Here is a 20,907-nt window from a genome sequence, read left to right as displayed (position 1 = left end):
TTTGGTTTGGTCCCAACAGAATGAAGAGTTTGATCACATGGCCAGCTCATATTCTGGTAGCTCCCATGAAGGAGCAATCTTCCTCACTCCATGCTCAGTACTCGGCTGGCACAGACCATAGTCTGCTGTAGGGACTGGGTGCCATTCCACCCATCCATGTACAAAACAAGAGTTTAGATGGAAGAATCTGAAGTTTGTATTGATTGATTCTGTGTTTGTAGAGCAGTGGCTAATAATCAAGTTTCACGAACATCCAAAATATTGTGACAGAAGTGAAGAATGGAGCCTGATTGCTTCATAGGGCACATTTGGTAACTGGGTGTTAAGTATTTTATTTGTGATTTGATGTATTGAAGTCATGCAGGAAGCAAGAGAGAAAGTCAACAAGTTCGCGCCTTGTTAATTTGATTTATCCTCCATTGTCCCTTCCCCCACTTACCACCTTCTCAGTCCACTTGGTGCATCTGTTGCCTATGAAAACTCAGACTATAATAAGCTGTTTAAGGGTACAAGCCTGTATTTAGGCCTATACTGGCTGAGAAGCCAAAAGGTATGAGATGGGAGCGGAAAAATGCCGGATACAATTCAACCAGTGAAGATACGCCAGCACAACTTTGTGGATATGCCAGTTGAACTCCATGCAACACTGCCCTGCCATGACAACACTGCTGGTGGAATGACCAAAAAGGAGTACAGATGTGGGAGTGATGAATAAGTAGACAGATGACAGCTCCTGTACTCTCAACCCTACTCCAAACATCAGCATAATACCATTCCTAGAACTCAATAAGGACTGGCTCCTTGTATGGCTGGCTGACATGATGTCAGCCCACGATTGGTGGGAGCCAGTAGTGTTGCCATGGGCACTACGGGTGTGGCTGTTGTTGCTCTATTCCATGTTACTTGCTCCTCAAATTTGTGCTGGGCTTTGCTAGATACTGTCGATAAGTTACTCCAACCTTGCGGTGGTGCAAGAAGACTAAGATTGCACTCTGCTTGTTTCTTAGGAGCACAACAGTAGTCTGCCACAGACTTAACCTCACAGCTGCTTCTCTGAGAACGGCTTAGGCAGGTCACACCTCACCACATCACTTCTCCCCCAAACCATTACTTTCGCTCCGTGCTTTCTGTTTAAAATAATTTAATTATCTCTTAAATCCTACAAGGGCTTAACAGCCCGATTTAATGAGTGAGCTGCCAATTTTGGAGTCAGAAAAGAAGGTAGAATCATAGTTGTGGAGGAAAGCCATCTCCCCTTCCTCGTTGAGCTGGAGCTTCAGGATAACCCTGCAGGCCTGGATCTGCACCTCTTCCTCTGGGTGAATGATGAGCGAGAGGAGGCGGTCAGCTAGGCGGGAATCGTCCCCAAAAAGGACCTCATGAAGGGACGACTCATTGTACTGCCAGCTCACTGACTGGTACTGGGGAGTCAGGCGACCCTCACAAAGCCGTTCCACAAATACCAGCAGCTCAAAGAGAAGGTTTCCAGGTCGTGAAGGTTGGAAGAGGTGGAGGAAATCTGGGTGGACCTTTAAAAAGAAGCAGATCAGGTTGATTTTGTCTTAAAGGACAAGCCTTGGGCCAGCAGGTCCTACCCGTCTGGATGACTAACTCCAGATTCTTCAGGTGGAAACCAAACGCAACCCTCCAGATCTTTCTATCTGGCCCTTTGAACTCTCCCTGGGCCACACACTCCCCAGCCACATTCTGCCCATTTTTGCCTCCGACCCCACTCACTGCTGGTATGTGGTTCTCAGAAGGTTGCCCAGAAAGGAAGGCAGCCCTCAGGCTAAAAATGACTGTATCCCTGTTCTACTAGGAAGACATCCCAGGCAGCAGGAAGACAATGCACTTTGCTCTGTTAATGCCGCTGCATTAAGCTGCAGCAGACATGGAAGGCGAATTGCTACCTTCTGGCACCTTTTGCTTCCTTCCTCTCCCAGGTTTCCCAACAAAGACAGGACTGAAATCCTCACCTGGCAGTTCATGATGTCAAATAACAGAGCTTCCTTTTGGGCTAGCGTGCCAAGGAATTTTAGAACCTGCACCTGAAAAAGACAGTTGCAAGTATATCAACCCTACAGATGAGGTGTCTCACTCTTGTTTTATGGCTTCCACTTAATGCCCTCACAGGATTTAGGACAGGGGTGAGGGACCTGTGGCCGTCCAGATGTTTTTTGAGCTACAACTTCCATCACCCCTTGATGATTGGCCATGTTGGCTGGGGCTGTTGGGAGTCACACAACATCAGGAGTTCTCCAGCCCTGATTTAGGAGTTGGGTACAAGGGATAAGCCTTGGTACCTGACACATAGTGTTTCCCATCTGCAGAATTTCCATGAAGGCCGGCATAAGCTTCTTCACCAGTGGAAATGTGTGATCTGACAATGGCAGCCCATTCAGCAGCCTCAGTCCAGCAGCATGTAAGTCGTGGTCCCAGATGCTGGCGACCATTTCGAGAACCTTGGGGAAAAACTCCTGCAGAAAACATAGTGTTTTATGGTCACTGTGGGTTACTTTCCGTATCCCTCTAGTGATACGTAAATGCCTCATCCTTGCAGTTGTACGCTGAAGCAAGACGACCACCCATTTTCTTCTTCTTATGGAATGATGTGGTAAGAAACATACTTAACAGATCAGATGGCCACAGCTAACAACATTCAAATGTGCTGTTCATAGCTCAAGCACTATCACAGATCTAACCCCATGAGCAGAGTTTTCATAGGACTTTCCATTACTTTAGATCCTTTCATAGCTTCTCAAAGAAGTCCGTTCACTTGTTCAAACCACAAGCCATAGAATGATGAGACACTGAATGATGTCAAATGGCAAGCATTCTTGTGGGAATCAGTCGAGATCCACTGCATGTAGCCTGATACGGAAAAGCACTGTGGGGTACAAACAATCACCTGAATCCTAATTCTAAACTTCCAAATGCCAGTGAAGGCCTTCAGGGCATGCAGAGTCTGAATCTTGATGCCAATGTCTGGATCATCCAGGAAGGAGGCCACCAGTTTGATATCCTCATATGTACAGGCAGAAGCCTGGAAAAATAGAGCACGCAAAGTCAGGGGGATGTTAGGTTAGGTTTATTACATTCATGTGTTGCTCCCACTAAAGAAAGTTGTAAGCCAGACTTCCTCAACCTCAGCCCTCCAGATGTTTTGACACTACAGTTATCATCACCCTTGACCACTGGTCCTGATAGCTAGGGATCATGGGAGTTGTAGGCCAAAAACATGTGGAGGGCCGAGGCTGAGGAAGCCTGTTCTACGCAATTACATCCCAGGTAAAAAAATACCCTAATAAAATCACATATGAATTGAAAACATATTTAACAATACAATAACACAATAGTACACAGGAAAACAAAAGCACATTTGCTACTGAAAAATGAGAAGGTTAGTTCCAGGCAGAGCCTTCTTGGAGAGGCTCGGTGGGGTGGGGTGGGGGGCTACTATGGAGAAGGCCCATCTCTCATTGCCACCCTCTTAACTGTCCTCAGAGGGGGCACACAGAGAAAGGCCTCACGTGATAGTCTCAGGATCCAGACAGGTTCATAAAGGTAAAGGGGCCCCTGACCATTAGGTCCAGTCATGACCGACTCTGGGGTTGCGCCGCTCATCTCGCTTGGACAAAACCATTCATTCATTCATAGCACTTATACTCCACCTTTGTAGCTCCAGACCAAAACCACTCAAGGCACACCTAACGGGATATAATTAAAAAGACCATCGCAAGAAACAGCTAAATGCAAGCAAACAAGTGGCAGATAAAATTAACAAAAGAAAAATATGGGGGGAGGAAAGGAAAAGAACCAAAACAAAAAAGAAGCGAGCAAAATTAACCCACATTCACACCAAAGGCCCACCAAAATTCCAGGTAGTGGCCAAAGGAGCCAGGTGGATTTCTTGAGGCAGGGAGTTTCATAGGGTTGGTGAAACAACTGAGACATCCCTTTTACATTCCCTTTTATATTCTGAGTCCTCAAAAAATGTGCATTCTTCTGAGGGATTTGCCTCTCACTTTGCAGCAACTAGCCAGAACGCAGGACTGTTGGCCAAAATATGCCACCTTTAAATATGGCTTTGCTCCAACCAGTCGAAAAATAGGTGTGTGTGTGTGTGTGTGTAAAACTCTCCCCCGATCACCATTTCTCCCCTTGTAACCCACTATCCTCTCTCTCACACACAGCTCTTTTTGCCTTAAACCAGACTCCAGTATCAGAGTCCTGCTGGGAGATAACTGGCTGGTTGGAGGGATTGCCAGTGGAGGGGGCAGTGGAGGACAGGAGGAGAGTTTAAATCAAAGACCCATTTCTAGATGCACAGGCTGCCATCATCAGATGTAGCTTTGGTCATGAACAGTGGCGGACTTTGGGCTCTCAAATTTCAGCAGCGCCATGTGTGATGCTAAAATTTGGTGCCCCTCACCTCTCCCACTCCGTTCTACAGCATTGCTGTGGTGCCCCCTGGCACCCAGTGCAGCCCAACCGGTTGTGCTACCTTAAAAGTGCCTCTGTCCTGAACTTGGTTACTTGGGTGCAACCTGGCTGGCCAATGCACACTTGATTTCCTTGGACTTGCTCTTCCACCACTGTACTTTACATCATGCAGTTCTGGAGTCTCACCTCATTGTCCAGTAGATAAACACACCGGGTGATGCCATGGAGTAGCATATTCTTGGAGTAGTCATCTAGCTTTGGGTTGAGGGTGTTCAGGAGTCCCCTGAGTTCTCCAGAGTCCAGCACAGTTTGACTCTGGTGCTCTATGGCGAGTTCTAAACACAGGACAGGAAGGGAGGCAAAGAGATCCCGAGGGGGGCAAGGAGGCAAAAAGAGCAGTGATAGGTGAGCTGAATGGAGCATGTCGTACTAAATGGAATAACGTGTTTCGACATGGGAAGCATCAGAGCTCAGTGGGAGAGTATCTGCTTTTCTGGTAGGCAGATCCCAGGTTCAACCCTTGATATGTCCAGGTAGGGGTGGGGAAAACCCATGTTTGAAATGCTGGATGGCCGCTGCCCATCATTACGGACAACACTGAGCTAAATAGACCAAATACTCTCAGTATATGGCAGCTTCTGACAGTGTGTTGTCTTCTTCAAAGGTCATATGTTTATGCTATCTCCTATTTCAGCAAAGTCCTCTCTCAGATCTGTCCTTCTCAGGAGGAGGACACTGCCATTGCAAGGAGCGCAGCCAGTTAGAGGGACCTGATATTTAATTCATGGCAGTTCACATTTCATTAAGCAGATTGCTTCAGCCCAGAGAGATGCACAAAGCTAAGATGTCTACAACCAGCACTTGCAAGGTGGGTATTAGAAGACAACACAGACCCCAAAGAAGCAACTTGACAAGTATTTCTAAATCAGAGATGCAAATTTAAGAGCAAATATATTCCTTTGCTGCACGCTTTCATAGATCATGTATGAGATTTAAATTTTAAAAACTGTGCCCAATCTGGCTGGGGGTAAGGCCTTGGGTGTGGCCTTCCTGCCTGAACTCCATTGGCCATTGGTAGATATCTGAGAGCCTGTTTTATGGCTGATTAGCAGAACGTGGCACCATGCAATAGTGCATATGGCATTTGTTTCAGCAAATGTCTTACTGTTCTCACATATTCAGCCGGAGCCTATCCAAAAGACCAATTCCCTCCATACTGTTTGCTTGGAGAGCCAGTGTGGTGTAGTGGTTAGAGCATTGGGCTAGGACCTGGGAAACCAGAGTTTGAATCCCTACTTAGCCATGAAGCTCACTGGGTGAATTTGGGCCAGTCACTGCCTCTCATCCTAACCTACCTCATAGGGTTGTTGTAGGGATTAAAAATGGGGTGGGCGGGGAGTGGGGAGAGAATCATGTACGCTATTTGGAACTCCAAGAAGAGCTGGGATATAAATGTGATAGGTAGACAGATGGTTGTTGAGAGTTAAACCAGGGCCTGTGAAAACTGCCATGCTGGGAGCATTACATGACTCACTGGCTAAGGTAAGTGGCTCTGGGTTGTAGGGAGGGCTCTTGATCCCTGCCATGATGGTTTTGCCCAATAGGAAGATAGCTCCAGCTCCTGTCGCCGCAGATACCACGTTTTTTGTTGTCACCAGCTCAAAATACTTCATCTCCTCTCCTCGAACTCCCAGGGATGTAGATAGAGCCCTGGGTGCTGACCTCAAGCAGGTCCTCCAATGGGAATACTAGATTGCTCTTGGCATGGTTTGTGATGTCACCAAATTCCACAGGACATCTGTGACACACCATCCGAGAAGGTGCAGGAAGCAGGTCCCCCCAGGTTCTCCGATATCAGTGCAGGAGGACATAGAAGCCTGTGCTGAGCTATGCAAAGGGAGCTGCTTAATAATAATAATAATAATAATAATAATAATAATAATAATTGTATCCCTACTATCTGGCTGGGTTGCTCTAGCCACTCTGGGCTGCTTCCAGCATATACAAAAAAATAATAAAACATTAAAAACTTCCCTATACAGGGCTGCCTTCAGATATCTTTTAAAGGTTGTATAGTTACTTATCTCCTTGACATTTGAAGAGAGGGCATTCACAGGGCAGGTGCCACTACTGAGAAGGCCCTCTGCCTGATTCCCTGTAACCTCACTTCTCAGTGAGGGAACCACCAGAAGGCCCTCAGAGCTGAACCTCAGCATCTAGGCTGAATGGCAGGGGTGGCTGGTGCATGTTTTCCCACTGAATTTTAAAGACAAAGTTGTCATATGGGCCACAGCAGGGGAGGAGGGGACCTGCCCCAGTTCCAGACACCGGGGTCAGCAAGGACAGGGGACTTTGCTCCCTCATCAGCATCCCCAAGTACACCCCTTAATTTTTCTCCCACAGAAGTGAATGGTAGCGGAGTGAGGGAAGTGTACCACTTGAAAACAACTCTTCAACCCAACTGATTCCCAACACCACCCCCCCAAAAGAGATCCCCCTAGGAGGAGTACAATAAATCAGTCCATCTGAGACTTCTGTTCTTAGAGACACCTTGCATTCCTTCAGCAGCCCCTGCAATTTATAGGCTCACCCTCCCATCCTATCGATGGCCAATCATAGATGCAAATGGCAATATGCCAACTTTTCTGTACATGTTGTGGTGATGCCACTGCTTTCCCACACCCCACCAGTTGCTCACAGAGAGAAGCCCTTTGCACCTCTCCTAACCTCAGCAGAGAAAGGAGGGTGACTAACCACTCCTCACATCTAATGAAATGTAGGCATGGCTGAGTGTTGGGAGAGGCAGAGCCAGTGGAAAGAGGAACTGAGCAGGAACAGAACTATGTGGGAGGGCCCAATGATAAGCCCACATTTCCCCTGTTTTTCATGGCCTCAAAGGGCAGAAACAAACCTTTATGTGCAATGTAATGATAGGTAAAGGTAAAGGGGCCCCTGACCATTAGGTCCAGTCGTGGCCGACTCTGGGGTTGCAGCACTCATCTCACTTTATTGGTCAAGGGAGCCGGCATACAGCTTCTGGGTCATGTGGCCAGCATGACTAAGCCGCTTCTGGCGAACCAGAGCAGCGCACAGAAACGCCGTTTACCTTCCCGCCGGAGCGGTACCTATTTATCTACTTGCACTTTGACGTGCTTTCAAACTGCAGGGTGGGCAGGAGCAGGGACCGAGCAACAGGAGCTCACTCTGTCGCGGGGATTCAAACCGCCGACCTTCTGATCAGCAAGTCCTAGGCTCTGTGGTTTAACCCACAGTGCCACCCGCGTCCCAATGTAATGACAGGGACATGTTTATTTATGTTAGGTTATTTATGTTAGGTTTATTCTTCTAGTTTTGCCCTGCTCCTACTCCTCCCAGGCTGTCTTCTTTTCTTATTTCTTGGGATGAAACTTCTCTTTTTCCTGTTCTGAGCCCACAGCCTGAGTGCTCTGGAGTCTTCTGACAGATCCTGCAGCTTATTGGCTCGCAGGGCAATAGATCAAATCATGCTCACATCTCTGCCAAAAAGAGATCTCAGGAAAGTATGGGGGGGGACCCAGTTTTTGCCTTGCTTCTGCTGGAGTAACTGAACTAAACTGAGAGGGTATAGATCTGACGTGGAACGAGAACGAATAAAAGGAGAATGTGAACATCTTGGGTTATGCTTATGTTGCTGGGTGAACAACAGGACTTCCTGCCAGAAGATGGCGGCAGCAACCAAATATTATGTGGCTTTATTCCTTAGCACTGGAACTCTACCAGCCATGTGGGCCAAGTATTGCCTATGTCACACTTACCAGGTAGATATGAGCATCAAAGGCTTGATTTCCTTTCTGTTCCTTCTTTGTTTTTAGTTCAGGGTAGGCTTGCAGGAACTACCGTATTTGGTTGCATTTTTTACTAGAACCCCCAAAGGCTCTCAAATGGAGCCAGTTGCCAAACAGTGGTGGAAGAAGGGGGGGGGGACATATCTAGATATAAGGAGCAGAGCGTCTCTGAAGACATGTGGAGGCCAGGGATTTGTTTTCAGTACTCACAGGCCTGTCACACCAAAACCCACTCCTGATTTTCCCCGCCTCCCAGCTTTCCTTATCTCAGCAGCCTAATAAATCAATCCTTCTTGAACTACTGCAGGGATGGTGAACCTTCTGGAGGTTGTTGGACTCCATCTCCCATCTGCCCCAGCCAGCATTGTCAATGGTCAAGGATTATGGGAGTTGTAGTCTAGCAACATCCGAAGGTCCAGGGGTTCCCCAACCTGCAAATCATTTAGAGATCTACCAGTACAGTAGTTCCCAGTCTACCTTCTGCCCATCTCTGCTTTAGAACACATGTTTTAGTAATCCCCCCTTTTTTTTGCCCGGGGAACCTTAGTAATTTACTTTATGGAAGATTTTGATGCTTTCAGATAATAAAAAAAGCCTTGCATTCTGCTTGCTAAGAGATGTGGGCATGTAGGTCTGGAGATGCTTCAAAACTACCTGTGTGATGCTAGCTACACACAGAGAGAGAGAGAGAGAGAGAGAGAGTAGACAGAAGAATGCTTGTACAGTGGTACCCTGGGTTAAGTACTTAATTCGTTCCGGAGGTCTGTTCTTAACCTGAAACTGTTGTTAACCTGAAGCACCACTTTAGCTAATGGGGCCTCCCGCTGCCAGAGCATGATTTCTGTTCTCATCCTGAAGCAAAGTTCTTAACCCGAGGTAATATTTCTGGGTTAGCGGAGTCTGTAACCTGAAGCGTATGTAACCTGAAGCGTATGTAACCTGAGGTACTACTGTATACAAATTTCAAAAAGTTAAATGATCTTGGGAAAAAGCGAACTGGATAAATTCTCATGATGATCCTTTAGTTAGTCAAATGAAGGGCCCCACACCAGCCCAAAGGCACAAACTGGTAAGAATACATTACAAAGCAAATATAAATTATATAGTTGAAACTCATTTAAGCAGATCATGCTTCACAAAACCTTTTCAGAAACACACACTCACCACTGTATTCAGCTTCTCCAACACACCCACCCACACAACACTGTATTCACTTGGGTACCCAAAGCCAGACATATAGAAATTCTGGCATATCTCCAGGGGGGGGATGGGAGTTCTATAGAGAATGCTTTTCTGCGTGGTGAAGCTGTTCTCATTTGATGCAAGGACAGTAGCCTCAAGGGGGCACTCTCTTTCAAAGTTAGAAATCACAAGAGGGCATTACAGAAGAGGCAGGTACGTTGGGCTAAGCTGTACAATGCCTGGAATTGTTCCTGAAAGAATATGAGGAATAATGCAGACGCTGCAACATTGGGGTAACATGCTCCCAGCTGCACTTTGCTCCAGGGCTGGCCATCTGTCTTGCTGGCACAGCAGGCAGGAAGACCAAAAAATGCACATACAGACTTGCCTAATGTATCGTATCCTGCCCGATGGGGACAGACGCCTCCACATGCCTCTTATGTTTAGGGGCAGATCTTCATTTGTTGGCTGGTGCAATGGAAATATGTTTGCATTCACAGAGCAGACCTTTTGTGACACATACGTACATGCACTACACATCAAGTCACAACTCCCCAAGTAAAGTGAAGCCTCCGTGTGTGCTGCTGCTTTCTGTAACGCAGTTGTAAAAATGTACATTGGTGGAAAACGCACAGTTTGCAGTGTCATATGCATGTTTTCTGCACTGACAAGAATTGAAAGAGAGAGAAATAGTCAAAAGAGCCTCAAATGTGTTTTTCCAGTGTTTCACATTAAACTGTGCAGCCATGACAGGTTATGCCTACAGATTGAATGGGCTGAAGGGTTTCAATTGTACAGACACAGGTAGCAATTCTGCACACCTGCATAAAGAGCAATCAACCAAGCAACTGAAGGGGAAAAAATCAAACCAAGTTAAAAGTAATGCAGACCAGCCTTACAGCTGAAATTAAGTAAAGGTAAATCGTACTCGTCGGAAGGGATAACTCTGTCTGTTTCAGTTGTTTCCGTTTATCACTTTTCCCATTAAATCCAGTTCTCCACATTTCTGCAGCAATTTGTGAATTAAAAACACAAAATCTTTGCAAAACTTAAATCGGCATTTTAGTGTGAATTTCTTCTAATAAACACATTTTTGTATGTAGTTTTGATTAACATACACTGTTTTGCAAGCAGCTATCCCTAATATAATGCATGGTTGTAAGTTATTGCCTATTTTCTTTGTCTGGAGAATTTCATCACAAAATTTGGTTAAGTGCAAACTTCAAAGGGTAGCTATGTTTTGGTTTGTTCATTGGTTCACAAAGTGTGAAATGGGTCATTTCTCTTTAAGATGCAAGCAAAATAGAGTTAGTTCCCCATCCCTATATGCTTCTGTAGTGAAGTATAAGAGTCTTAGCAGCAATACCAATAGGTGTTTCCCCACTTCTGACCTCTACAGGTGTGCTGGCATCAAGAGCACACCAGTGTGCGGTAAGATGACGTCAAGTGTGCCATGAAAAAGGAAACTGTCAAGGTAGAAGCATCCACCACTTTATGCCTGTCACAGTGGGGAAACCCTTGGTAGTATTGATTCCCCTTTTTGCTTATATATGGGCAGTGACATCACATACCCTCCAATATGTCCAGGCTCAAAACCAGGCTGTGCATCTTCCAGGGTGATTCATGTGATCTGTAATGTTGTGTAATAAAATTAGTTTATTAGAATTGTTGATTGGTAAAATCAAGAACGTATTAGGAGATAATTTGTTGGGGTGGGGGAGCCCTAGAGATTTCGACTGCCTAGGGGTCTCCGCAGGCTTTAATTTGGCACTGGAGCTACCTTTTCAGGGTGAGGTTGTGGCATCCAAAATGGCCGCTGTGCTCTTGCATGGTAAAACAGGATGTCCTGGTTTTCCCGGGACAGTTGAGAGGTATGACATCATCTCAGGGAGGGAGCAACAGAGGATCAAAGTATTGCCACTGAAAACTGTGGGGAATTCCAGACACACCCCATTGTCTGGAAAGCATGGGTCCCATCCTTGTGAACTCTGACTCAGAGGCGATATTAGCGCAGCGATCCTACAGTTGTGAGGAAGATGCCAGACTACATGGAATTGGCGGACTACATGGAATTGGCGGAAATGACCGGCAGAATCCGAGACCAGGGAGAAGAGTCGGTGGAAGAAGATTGGAAGAAATTTAAAATCTATCTACAGAAACACTGTAAAATTATTGAATGTTAATGACGTTGGAATGAAACGAAGTGGTTCTAGCAATAAGACAAAATAAGAATATGCAAGAAGGGATTGATATCAGATGAAAATTTGAAGTTAGAATATGTGAGGACAAACAATTAAGGGTAAATTAAGAGGGTAGGAATTTGCTGAACAAATTTTTAAATGGAATACAAAAAAGGGAGGTGTGAGGAAGTCAGGAAAATAAGTAAATGATTGTAAGATATCAGAAAGAGGGATTTTTCTCTTTTCTCTTTTCTTTTTACATTAAATTTCGGTTTTTGTATTTTCTTTGTGTGTTCTTTGTTCACTGTTTACTGTTTTGTAATCCTTTTTTTGTTAAAAACTTAATAAATATTATTTTTTTAAAAAAAAAAGTTGTGAGGAAGATGCCAGCCCATTGTTCTGGGAGCTGGCTGTGGATATATATGAATAATCTTTTGGAGTTCAGGAGTGAGCTCATTTCAATGCCTCAAACCCTGTGGCCTGGATATTAAAGGTTTAGGAAACACTGCATCAAGGTGAGGGACCGGGACTAAAACATGGGACTCAAACACAAACCTTGCACACCCTCTGATTCGACTGTGCTGCCCTTACCATTCCAGGTCTCCCTGACAGACAGTAAACAAGCTCTGCTTCCAACCCCCTTTCTTTGAAATCACCTCCTTTTGTCGCTCTTATCTGTTACTTCCACAGCTTCCCAGCCCTCTCATCAGAGAGCAAAGAGCCTCGTTCTCTGGGTTCCCACTGTTGGAATTCTGCCTCGGTCAGAGGGATGTGCCAGTCTTCCAGGCACCGGCAGATATTCCTTGGCGACCTCCCGGCTGCGCCACTCTGCTGATAAGCAGCCGAGGTCTCGGCGATTCTTCTCAGACTGTGAGAAAAACACACCGTTCTTCCTCTCTCCCCTTTGGTGTCCCCAGGGAGGGGAAAGAAGCAGACAGAAATCTATTTACATCTTTTATTCCTGTCTTTTACTTCAGTACAGAGAAAACATGTCTGCACTCAACAGCAGTAAGAATAAACTCCACCCATGTACTTCCAGTACAGGTCATATGACACACACACTGAGCTAACATCCGGTGCTCAATACAGAATGGACTGCCCCTTTGTTTCCATGGCAACAGTCACCCACATCCTGTTTGGCTTTCCAGCCACAAGCAGCTGACTGAGCTGCTAGAGCCTTTGCTTGCTGCTGCATTGCTGCTTTAGAATAACATACTCCCCCTAAAGTATCAATGCGTGCAGCGAGCAAAGCGTCATCCAGAGAAGAAAACAAACAGTTTTTATACTTATAACATTCCCCTGTTGTTTCAGTTCCACCCTTGGAACTACCCGCCACTGGTTTTACCAATGTACCTCTCTGGTTGTGTGACTTCCAAGGAATGAGTGCATCTGCATTACCTTGGTTAGCAACTCTCTGTTGTGCCTATGTCTCTGACTCAGACACAGCTTCAATTTGACCTTGGTCGTTTACAACAGCAACAGCTAAGTTAGCAAACTCTTGTGAATACCTCTTGGGTGGTACACCCTTCGTTGCTCTCTCAGACCTACGTAAGAGGTGCTGCTCTCCCTTGCTTTCTGGTTCAGCCTCTGAGCTCTCTGGAGAACCAGTACTAAGCTTAATCAGTGGTTCATCCTCCTCTTCTGAGGGTCTAGTCTTTATGTGAGATTTCCTCTCAATGACTGTGACAACTGAGCTGTCTGAGCTATCGCTTTCATCATCAGTACTACTGAACTCAATAAAATCAACATCATCATCATCATCAGAATCATCATCATCTCCTGTGGGAAATGTGTGAACAATCACTCTCTCCTGTTCAGGAGCACTCTCTAGAAATTTTGTGAGAATCACCTGACCAGATTCAGACAAAATTACTCTGTAGAGACCCTTTTCATAACCCACAAAAATGCCTCTGGCATTCTTTACTCCACCCGGAGCTTCTGTCCTCACATGAGACCCAAAAACCTTGAAATGGGCTACAGAAGGTTTTCTGTGGAACAGTTTCTCAAAAGGAGAACTTCCCAATTCTTTTGAAAACTTTCTCAACCACGTATAACAAAATGACATTAGCGACTCAGCCCAGTACTCATGTGGCAGATGTGAACTAAGCAATTGCGCATGCATTCCCTTTTGCAATTCTTTGTTCACCCTAACACAGACACATCTGTTCCAAGCTTCTTCGGAAGCTGCAATTTTGTGTCTTATCCCTTTCTTCTTCAGGAACCTCTGGAAATCCTGCAAAAGAAAAATTGGCTTCTCATCTGTGCAAAGACAATCTATATCAGCATCATGCATATTTTTAACTTTGTCACAAAACTCTTTAAACCTTTCTAAGGCTTCTTTTGGTCTCTCCAAAAGATAAATCCAGACAAAACCTGTGAAAGAATCAACACATATTAGGTAATATTTTGCATTGCCTCTAGAAGGTGCTAGAGGACCAATCACATCAGCATACACCCGCTGAAATGCCCTTTTGACCCTCGAGGTGACCTGCTTGGCGTCCTTCTTGGCTACCTGCAAAAGAAATCATGTTAGAATTACAATTCATGTAATCACTTTGATCAAAAGTCAACAAATACAGTCCATCTTTCTCTTTGGCAGAAAGATACAATTCTCCATCTTTGTAGATTTCACAGTTCTCATTATCATAGGACAGTTTTAGTCCCTTCTTGGCGATCTGCGAAACGCTGAGCAGATTGTACCTCAACTCTGGAACCAAATAAACATTGTTTATAGTCAAGTTCAGACTTTTAAGATACACAGTCCCAATTCCGGTGGCTTCCAGCTCTTGACCGTTGGCTTGTTGTACAACGAAGCTTTGCTTCTTAAACGTCGAAAATAGTCCTCTGTGTCGACACATATGCTGAGTACACCCAGTGTCTAGGACAAAGAAGTTTCCCACCTCTGGTGTGGCTTTTAGCGACATCAAAGCCTTTGCAGTCTTTGCCTTTGGGTTGGTATGACTTTTGCCTGATGCCTCAGACTTAGTGGAGCTTCCCTTGGCTCCTTTGTTCTGACGTGGCTTCTTGCAGTTCATCTGAAGATGCCCAGTTTGTCCACAATTGAAACATTGGACAACGTTCAAAGCTACAGCATTTTCTTCAGTAGCATCAGCAGTGGGGTTGTCAGAACTCCGTTCTTGTCTCCCCCTGTCCTTCACCTCCAGGGCAGCAAGTCTGTCATGTTCACAAAGAACCACGGCAAAGACCCTCTCCGAAGTCAATTCATTCGCTGGGAGGGACCCCAGCTGACTGGCAACGGTTTTGTAAGTCCGATTCAGGCTGTTTATCACCATGAAGCAAAACACTTCCTCCTGCAGACGGAAATTACGTTCCACCATCTGTTGACGCAGATATTTCATTTCCGTCAGGTGCGCTTGAACATCTCCATCAGGCGCAAGCCTCAGGTTGGTCAGCTTCTCAAAATACAGCAACGCTGAAGAACCTGCATCTCTCTGATGTGTCCTTCTCAGCGTGTCCCAAACATCTTTCGCGTGTTCTAAACTTTGTATATGGATAAGCTGCGAATCTGACACACACAGAATTATTGCCGTTCTGGCCTTCACATCCTGTGACTCCCAAGCACGCATTGGTGCTGCAGGGATGGGGTTCTCAATCACCCCAAACAGTCTCTGATTCTGCAGCAGGGCCTTCATCTTAATAGACCAAGATGCATAATTCTCATTGGTCAGAAGGGGCGGAGAAGGCAGACCCCCCCCTTCTTGGCATCCATTTTGAGTCCTTTGCCTTAACTCTCAAACACAAGCCTCTAAAATCCAAAAGCTGGCTTGTTTACACTCTTGTGCACCTGGCAGCTCTCAACGCTGGCTGCGTTGGAATTTTCCAAGAGCTCTTCAGTCTCTGTAGTCAAAACATTCCATTTTAACTTTCACTTCTCCTCTTTGAGGCACGGCCTTGACTGAAGGGCATCGCTTAGCAACAGTGCATTCCTTCCCTTGGACAAGAAACCACAAGAATGTCTGGAATGCGGGCCTCTTCTAACTGGAGCTGTTTTCCCATACACTGCTCCCCGTGAAGCAGAGAATAACTCAATCTGCATTCACTCTTCTAAGCCCGAAAATCTCATACCTTTGGGCTCCGTGGCTGTCAGCTTCATCTGGTCAGTTTCTAGCTGCAGAGGAACAGCCTCTTGCTTCAGGCTTCCATGGAGCGATGAAAACAGCAGCTCTGCTTCTATCTTTGCAGATTCCCATGGATCGTAGCAACCGTCAACTGCTACCACTGTTGGAATTCTGCCTCGGTCAGAGGGATGTGCCAGTCTTCCAGGCACCGGCAGATATTCCTTGGCGACCTCCTGGCTGCGCCACTCTGCTGATAAGCAGCCGAGGTCTCGGCGATTCTTCTCAGACTGTGAGAAAAACACACCGTTCTTCCTCTCTCCCCTTTGGTGTCCCCAGGGAGGGGAAAGAAGCAGACAGAAATCTATTTACATCTTTTATTCCTGTCTTTTACTTCAGTACAGAGAAAACATGTCTGCACTCAACAGCAGTAAGAATAAACTCCACCCATGTACTTCCAGTACAGGTCATATGACACACACACTGAGCTAACATCCGGTGCTCAATACAGAATGGACTGCCCCTTTGTTTCCATGGCAACAGTCACCCACATCCTGTTTGGCTTTCCAGCCACAAGCAGCTGACTGAGCTGCTAGAGCCTTTGCTTGCTGCTGCATTGCTGCTTTAGAATAACACCCACAGCTGTCAGTCTGATTCGTGAAGAAGCCTAATTTCTGGTAATCTGCCTTCCTTGATGGCCCTTCTGCTGTTGTGCCTCTTGATCCTCAACTCAAACTGCTGATAAAATACCCTGTAATTAAATTCCTGTTCCTCCTAATGGACTTGTCCTTTTTTGGATGGCACTGCATCTCATTTGAAGCATTTGCAGGTGGTTTCGGTTTGAGGGCGGAGGTGGGAGCTGCCTGTTGCAGGAATCAATTTGGCTTTCATTGATGAGCACTGTTGTCAGAAGAATACCTAGCTTCTTTATTTCACCTTTTGGAAGTGAGGAAAGTGACGCGATGTCATGGGGAGTTTCTCCCCATGTGGAGTATGATTAATGCCAACGCCCGAGTGCCTCGTCTATCTCCTGGCACAGAAACTCATCTCCCCATGCACAGCCCTTTGGGCTCAAAACTGCCTTCTTGTTGGAATGATAATAGCTGAATATAAACATACTAGCAGTAAAACCATCCTTTCTACCTACCATAGCTGAATGTGATAAGACATCCCAGCCCAGCTGTCATTAAATGGGCAGCCTGTCCATTTTCATTCACTTGTACTGTACATGTTAAATGCTCTGCTCTGGGGAGAAGGAGTGCTAAAGAGGTCTTTGTTCTCCTGTATTCTGAAGACTGTGAGCGACAGCCATAGCTATGCATATGTTTGAAAAAGGGAAATTGTACACCAGCTGACCCAAATTCAGCACTGAGAAAAGTGGGAGTCTCTTAATTGTATACAGTGCATTATGCGAGGGTGCGTTATAGTCTGCTAAAATTATTTTGCTGCTGCTGATCATGGGAGGTCTGTCAAAGGAATAAACTGAAGCTTTAGAGTTCTTCAGAACTCTTCAGGAGGCTAGATGGTAAACAAAAGGGGGAGGATGTGGTGCAGGGTGGGGGGAAGAGTGAGTGACGTAATCTGAGGCTGCATCTGGTATGAGTGTTAAGGTCGAACATCAAATGCTGCCTTATACTGAGTCAGACCACTGGGCCCTTGCTAATGGGCATCTAGGTCAGTCCTGCACTGACTTTCAGCATACCTGCAGGGTTTTAGACAAGGGGCCTTTCCAGTCCTACCTGCAAATGTGACATTCAAATGAGACTATTTAGGTGCTATGCAGGTTTCCGGTTGCACAGAGATGAGAAGGAGAAACATACAATAGCATACCCTCCAACTGTCCCTATTTTTTTTTAAAGACATATTTTTATTAAAGATTTCTTGGTTCACAAAAGTATGTGCAATGTCTCTTTTTTCAAGTTACATTTTCTACAGATCAGTTTCATTTGTTGAGACATCAGTGTTACCTTAGAAAGAAAAAGGGAGAGAGGTGGAGGGGGGCAAGGTGAGTGGGGTTGGGGTTGGGTGGCAATGCTTCTGTTCTACTTAATGTATGTGTGGGGGTTTGGGTCAGCATCGCTTGCGCGGGTTCTCTTTATTATTCGCTTGTGTTCCTTTGGTGGTGAGAGAGGTTGGGGTTGGCCTAGGGTGTGGTTGGTTGTCTTTGATTGTCTGTAGTGAACTTTGTTTTCATGTGTGAGCGGGGTATGTGTGTGTTTTTGTATCAAGTTAGCCATATTGATTCGTATGCTGTTTGAGGATTCTTGTCATTGTCTTGTTGGGCTGTGTATGTGATAAAGGGGAGGTGTCTTCTTCTATTTGTCTCCATGTCAGTTTCAGTTTGTTGGTTAGTTTTTCTAATAAGGCTGTTTCCCATACCATTGGTCAACCATCCCTATTTTACTGGGACATTCCCAGACATCCTGGCTTCTGATTTGATCCCAGAATGTCTTTGGAATGAGCCGGTGACCACAGCTGATGCTGTCTTCTCATGTGAGTCAGATGATTTGGGTGAGAGTACAGTGCCAAAAGACACACATCTCCTGGAGTCGCATGAGTAAACTGACTCACATGACAGCATGGTAACAAAAAATGTGTGTCTTTTGATGCCACACTCTCGTGTCCCGATTTTCACCAGGGGAATGTTGCAGCTGATTCCATGTTGCCAGTTTTTGTATTTCCGCAGATGGGGAATAAGCCGCTGTATGTTTCTCCTTCCCCCACAGGGTAGTGGAGAGTGTAAAGCGCTATGACAGTGTCTCTGCTAAATTTTCATCTGAAAATAGGTAGTTTGCAATACACTTTGTTTCTCTCCAAACTAGGGTGTTTCCATGTGGTTTTCAGAACTGAATCAGAAAGTGTGAAGTCAGAAGGGACTGCTGAGCTAATGGGTTCTTCAGCACTCAAATGGTACCACTCAGTGCCAATTGGTTTCCAGAACTCTTACTTAAAAATACTCCCTCTTGCCTGGAGGCTCCCTTCCTTTGGCAGAGGAAGATTGGCCTGAATGCTTCCTGGGGGAGAAGAACAGGAGTGCTTCTAGAACCACAGTCCCGACTAGCGTGAGTGATGATTATACACTCAAACGTGGCCAGATTTGGCTATAGACTGAGCACTGATTACATAAATACATATTTAAAACCAGAATCTTACAGCAGTGAATCTAATTGTCCGTAGACTCGTATATGTGTGCCTAATTAGCATCACATAAATAAATCAACAGTGGATAATTATACAGTGAATCAGCATTTATTTTAGCAAGCACTGCAGCTAACGGCAAAGTTGTGCCTCCGCTGTTGTGAGTTCCTGTTGTGTTATATAAGAAAGACTCTGAACACAAGCACCTGCTGCCCCCGAAGAATGGCAAAACCTTGGAGGAAGGCAGAGGAGAGGCCCTTGCCAGGAGCTGCAGCCAATCATCTGCACCAGAAGCAGCCAAACAGGTTTCCCTCAGCTGTATAACGAGGTTTCCATGCTGCCTTTTGAATTGCAAGGCTTGGGTGGATGGTTTGACACAGTGGCGGCAGCAGCATCGTCTGCTCACTTGCCCGCTGCATCCAGTTGGAGTCCTGGAAAGGAGGATGACCTGTGGGTCAGTCGGTCTGCTGTGTAGTGGTGGCAGGCTTTAAGCTTTCTGGCCAGGTGTCTTCTGTTGTGCACACACACAAATTTGCACAATGGCCCTTCCAAACTCTCCTAGCTGTCCACCTGAATAGAAGAGGACGAGGGAGGCAAAGCTGCATTTATTTCACCTGTACCAGAAACAGGGATGATCCCCAAACCAGCTAGGGAGACAACTTACCGTAGCTTTTAGCATCTCCGTGTGTGGTTGAACGTGGCTGTTGTCAAACCAGCATCTGTTCAGGGCTGCCCCAAGTAGCCCTGTAACTTACTGTAATAACAATAGGTGAGTTCCGTCACCTATTTTTCTGGGGGAAAGGCACCGACTACGGCAATCTGCAAAGAGTCAAAGGAGGATCGCTCTCATCCCCCACTGTCTTCCACGTGTGAAGAACACTCATTGCTATTCCTATGGCACCCTGCCTCTAAGAATGCTTCCACTTCTTTGTCACCCAGCACTGATTTAATAGCCATAAATTCTTCAGGATTTTCTTACCTGAAGGCCCCTGTCGAACATCAATCTCGGGGAATTCCACAATATGGTCCCCAGCCGTGGCCCATTGAGATGGACTGACCTCAGGCTCATCTGCCCGTGACAAAATAAGAGAGCGCAGTGCAGAATGAGCACTTTACGGGCTGATGGATAGCAGGTGACAAAACTTAATGGTGCTTGCTGTTGGGATAAGGATTAACTCCTCATTCCTGATGATGTGCAATGGTGGCTTGCTGCCATCTCAAGGCCTCCCGTCACCAAATGACCTCCCTAATGTGCAGGTGCCAGGCTGAAATGCCGCCTCTATTGTCGGGTCAAGCAAGAAGCCCAGGTCTTAAGAAATCCAAGAAAACAATGATGTATTGTTGTTGTTAGAAGCACAAGGAGAATAACAGAATGATGGAATCTGTGGGAAGGATTTTCCTTCTGTGCGGAAATGGTATGTGGGTTTACCCCCCAGTAATTCTGCCCCCAAGGAGCAGATATGCCAGGGGTCAGCAAACTTTTTCAGCAGGGGGGCGCTCCACTGTCCCTCAGACCATGTGGTGTGCCGGTCTATATTTTGGGGTGGGAAATGAACGAATTCCTATGCCCCACAAATAACCCAGAGATGCATTTTAAATAAAAGGACGCATTCTACTCATGTAAAACCACGCTGATTCCCGGACTGTCCGTGGGCCAGATTTAGAAGGCAATTGGGCCGGATCCAGCCTCTGGGCCTTACCTTGCCTACCCATGAGATATGCTGTGCTGAAAATACTCCAGATTCAGGGGGCTGAGGAGAGAGCAATATTGAGCTCCTTACTGAGTAGGAAAGGAATAGGACTTAGTTTCTTGTTGAGCGATGCAGCAACAGACTGTTTTCCGGTACTCCTGTTTGGTGTCCCCCGCCCCCCATGGATCCACAGGTTGGTTGCACCAGATGTCACAAAGAGATTGATGCTACCCTGTATGAATCTGCCTGAACTCTTTGATCTGCTCTGGAGGATCAGCTCTCTGGTCCATCAATATGAGAACTTAGACTAACAGGGATTAGGAACAGGGCCTTTTCAGTGGTGACCCCATACTTATGGAATATGATCGCCTAT

The 20,907-nt window shown here is 45.9% G+C and overlaps 1 protein-coding gene and 1 long non-coding RNA gene across 3 annotated transcripts; both read right to left on the bottom strand.

Annotated features, from left to right (window-relative positions):
• Positions 1 to 1,124: 1,124 nt before the first annotated feature.
• Positions 1,125 to 6,189, bottom strand: LOC307218386 (armadillo repeat-containing protein 12-like). 2 transcript variants are annotated; one of them, XM_079980632.1, is made up of 6 exons: positions 5,978 to 6,188; positions 4,630 to 4,778; positions 2,909 to 3,043; positions 2,304 to 2,477; positions 1,977 to 2,048; positions 1,125 to 1,529 (listed from the first exon to the last, which is right to left on the bottom strand). In XM_079980632.1, exons 1-6 carry the CDS (start codon positions 6,114 to 6,116, stop codon positions 1,170 to 1,172), a joined length of 1,029 nt encoding a protein of 342 aa, XP_079836758.1. In that variant the 5' UTR covers positions 6,117 to 6,188; the 3' UTR covers positions 1,125 to 1,169. The 2 variants fall into 2 exon arrangements, with proteins under 2 accessions (XP_079836758.1, XP_079836759.1); XM_079980633.1 differs by lacking the exon at positions 2,909 to 3,043 and having other exon boundaries at positions 5,978 to 6,189.
• A 12,746-nt stretch (positions 6,190 to 18,935) lies between these two features.
• On the bottom strand, positions 18,936 to 20,708 carry LOC307218405. Its single transcript, XR_013839959.1, has 2 exons — positions 20,625 to 20,708; positions 18,936 to 19,413 (listed from the first exon to the last, which is right to left on the bottom strand). It is a non-coding gene; the product is annotated as an uncharacterized lncRNA (long non-coding RNA).
• Between the last annotated feature and the right edge of the window lie 199 nt (positions 20,709 to 20,907).

The sequence above is a fragment of the Podarcis cretensis genome, assembly GCF_951804945.1.
Source record: "Podarcis cretensis genome assembly, chromosome: 6".
Taxonomy (NCBI): domain Eukaryota; kingdom Metazoa; phylum Chordata; class Lepidosauria; order Squamata; family Lacertidae; genus Podarcis; species Podarcis cretensis.
The sequence above is the reverse complement of the archived record's forward strand: the minus strand, read 5'-3'. Positions and strand labels throughout refer to the sequence as shown.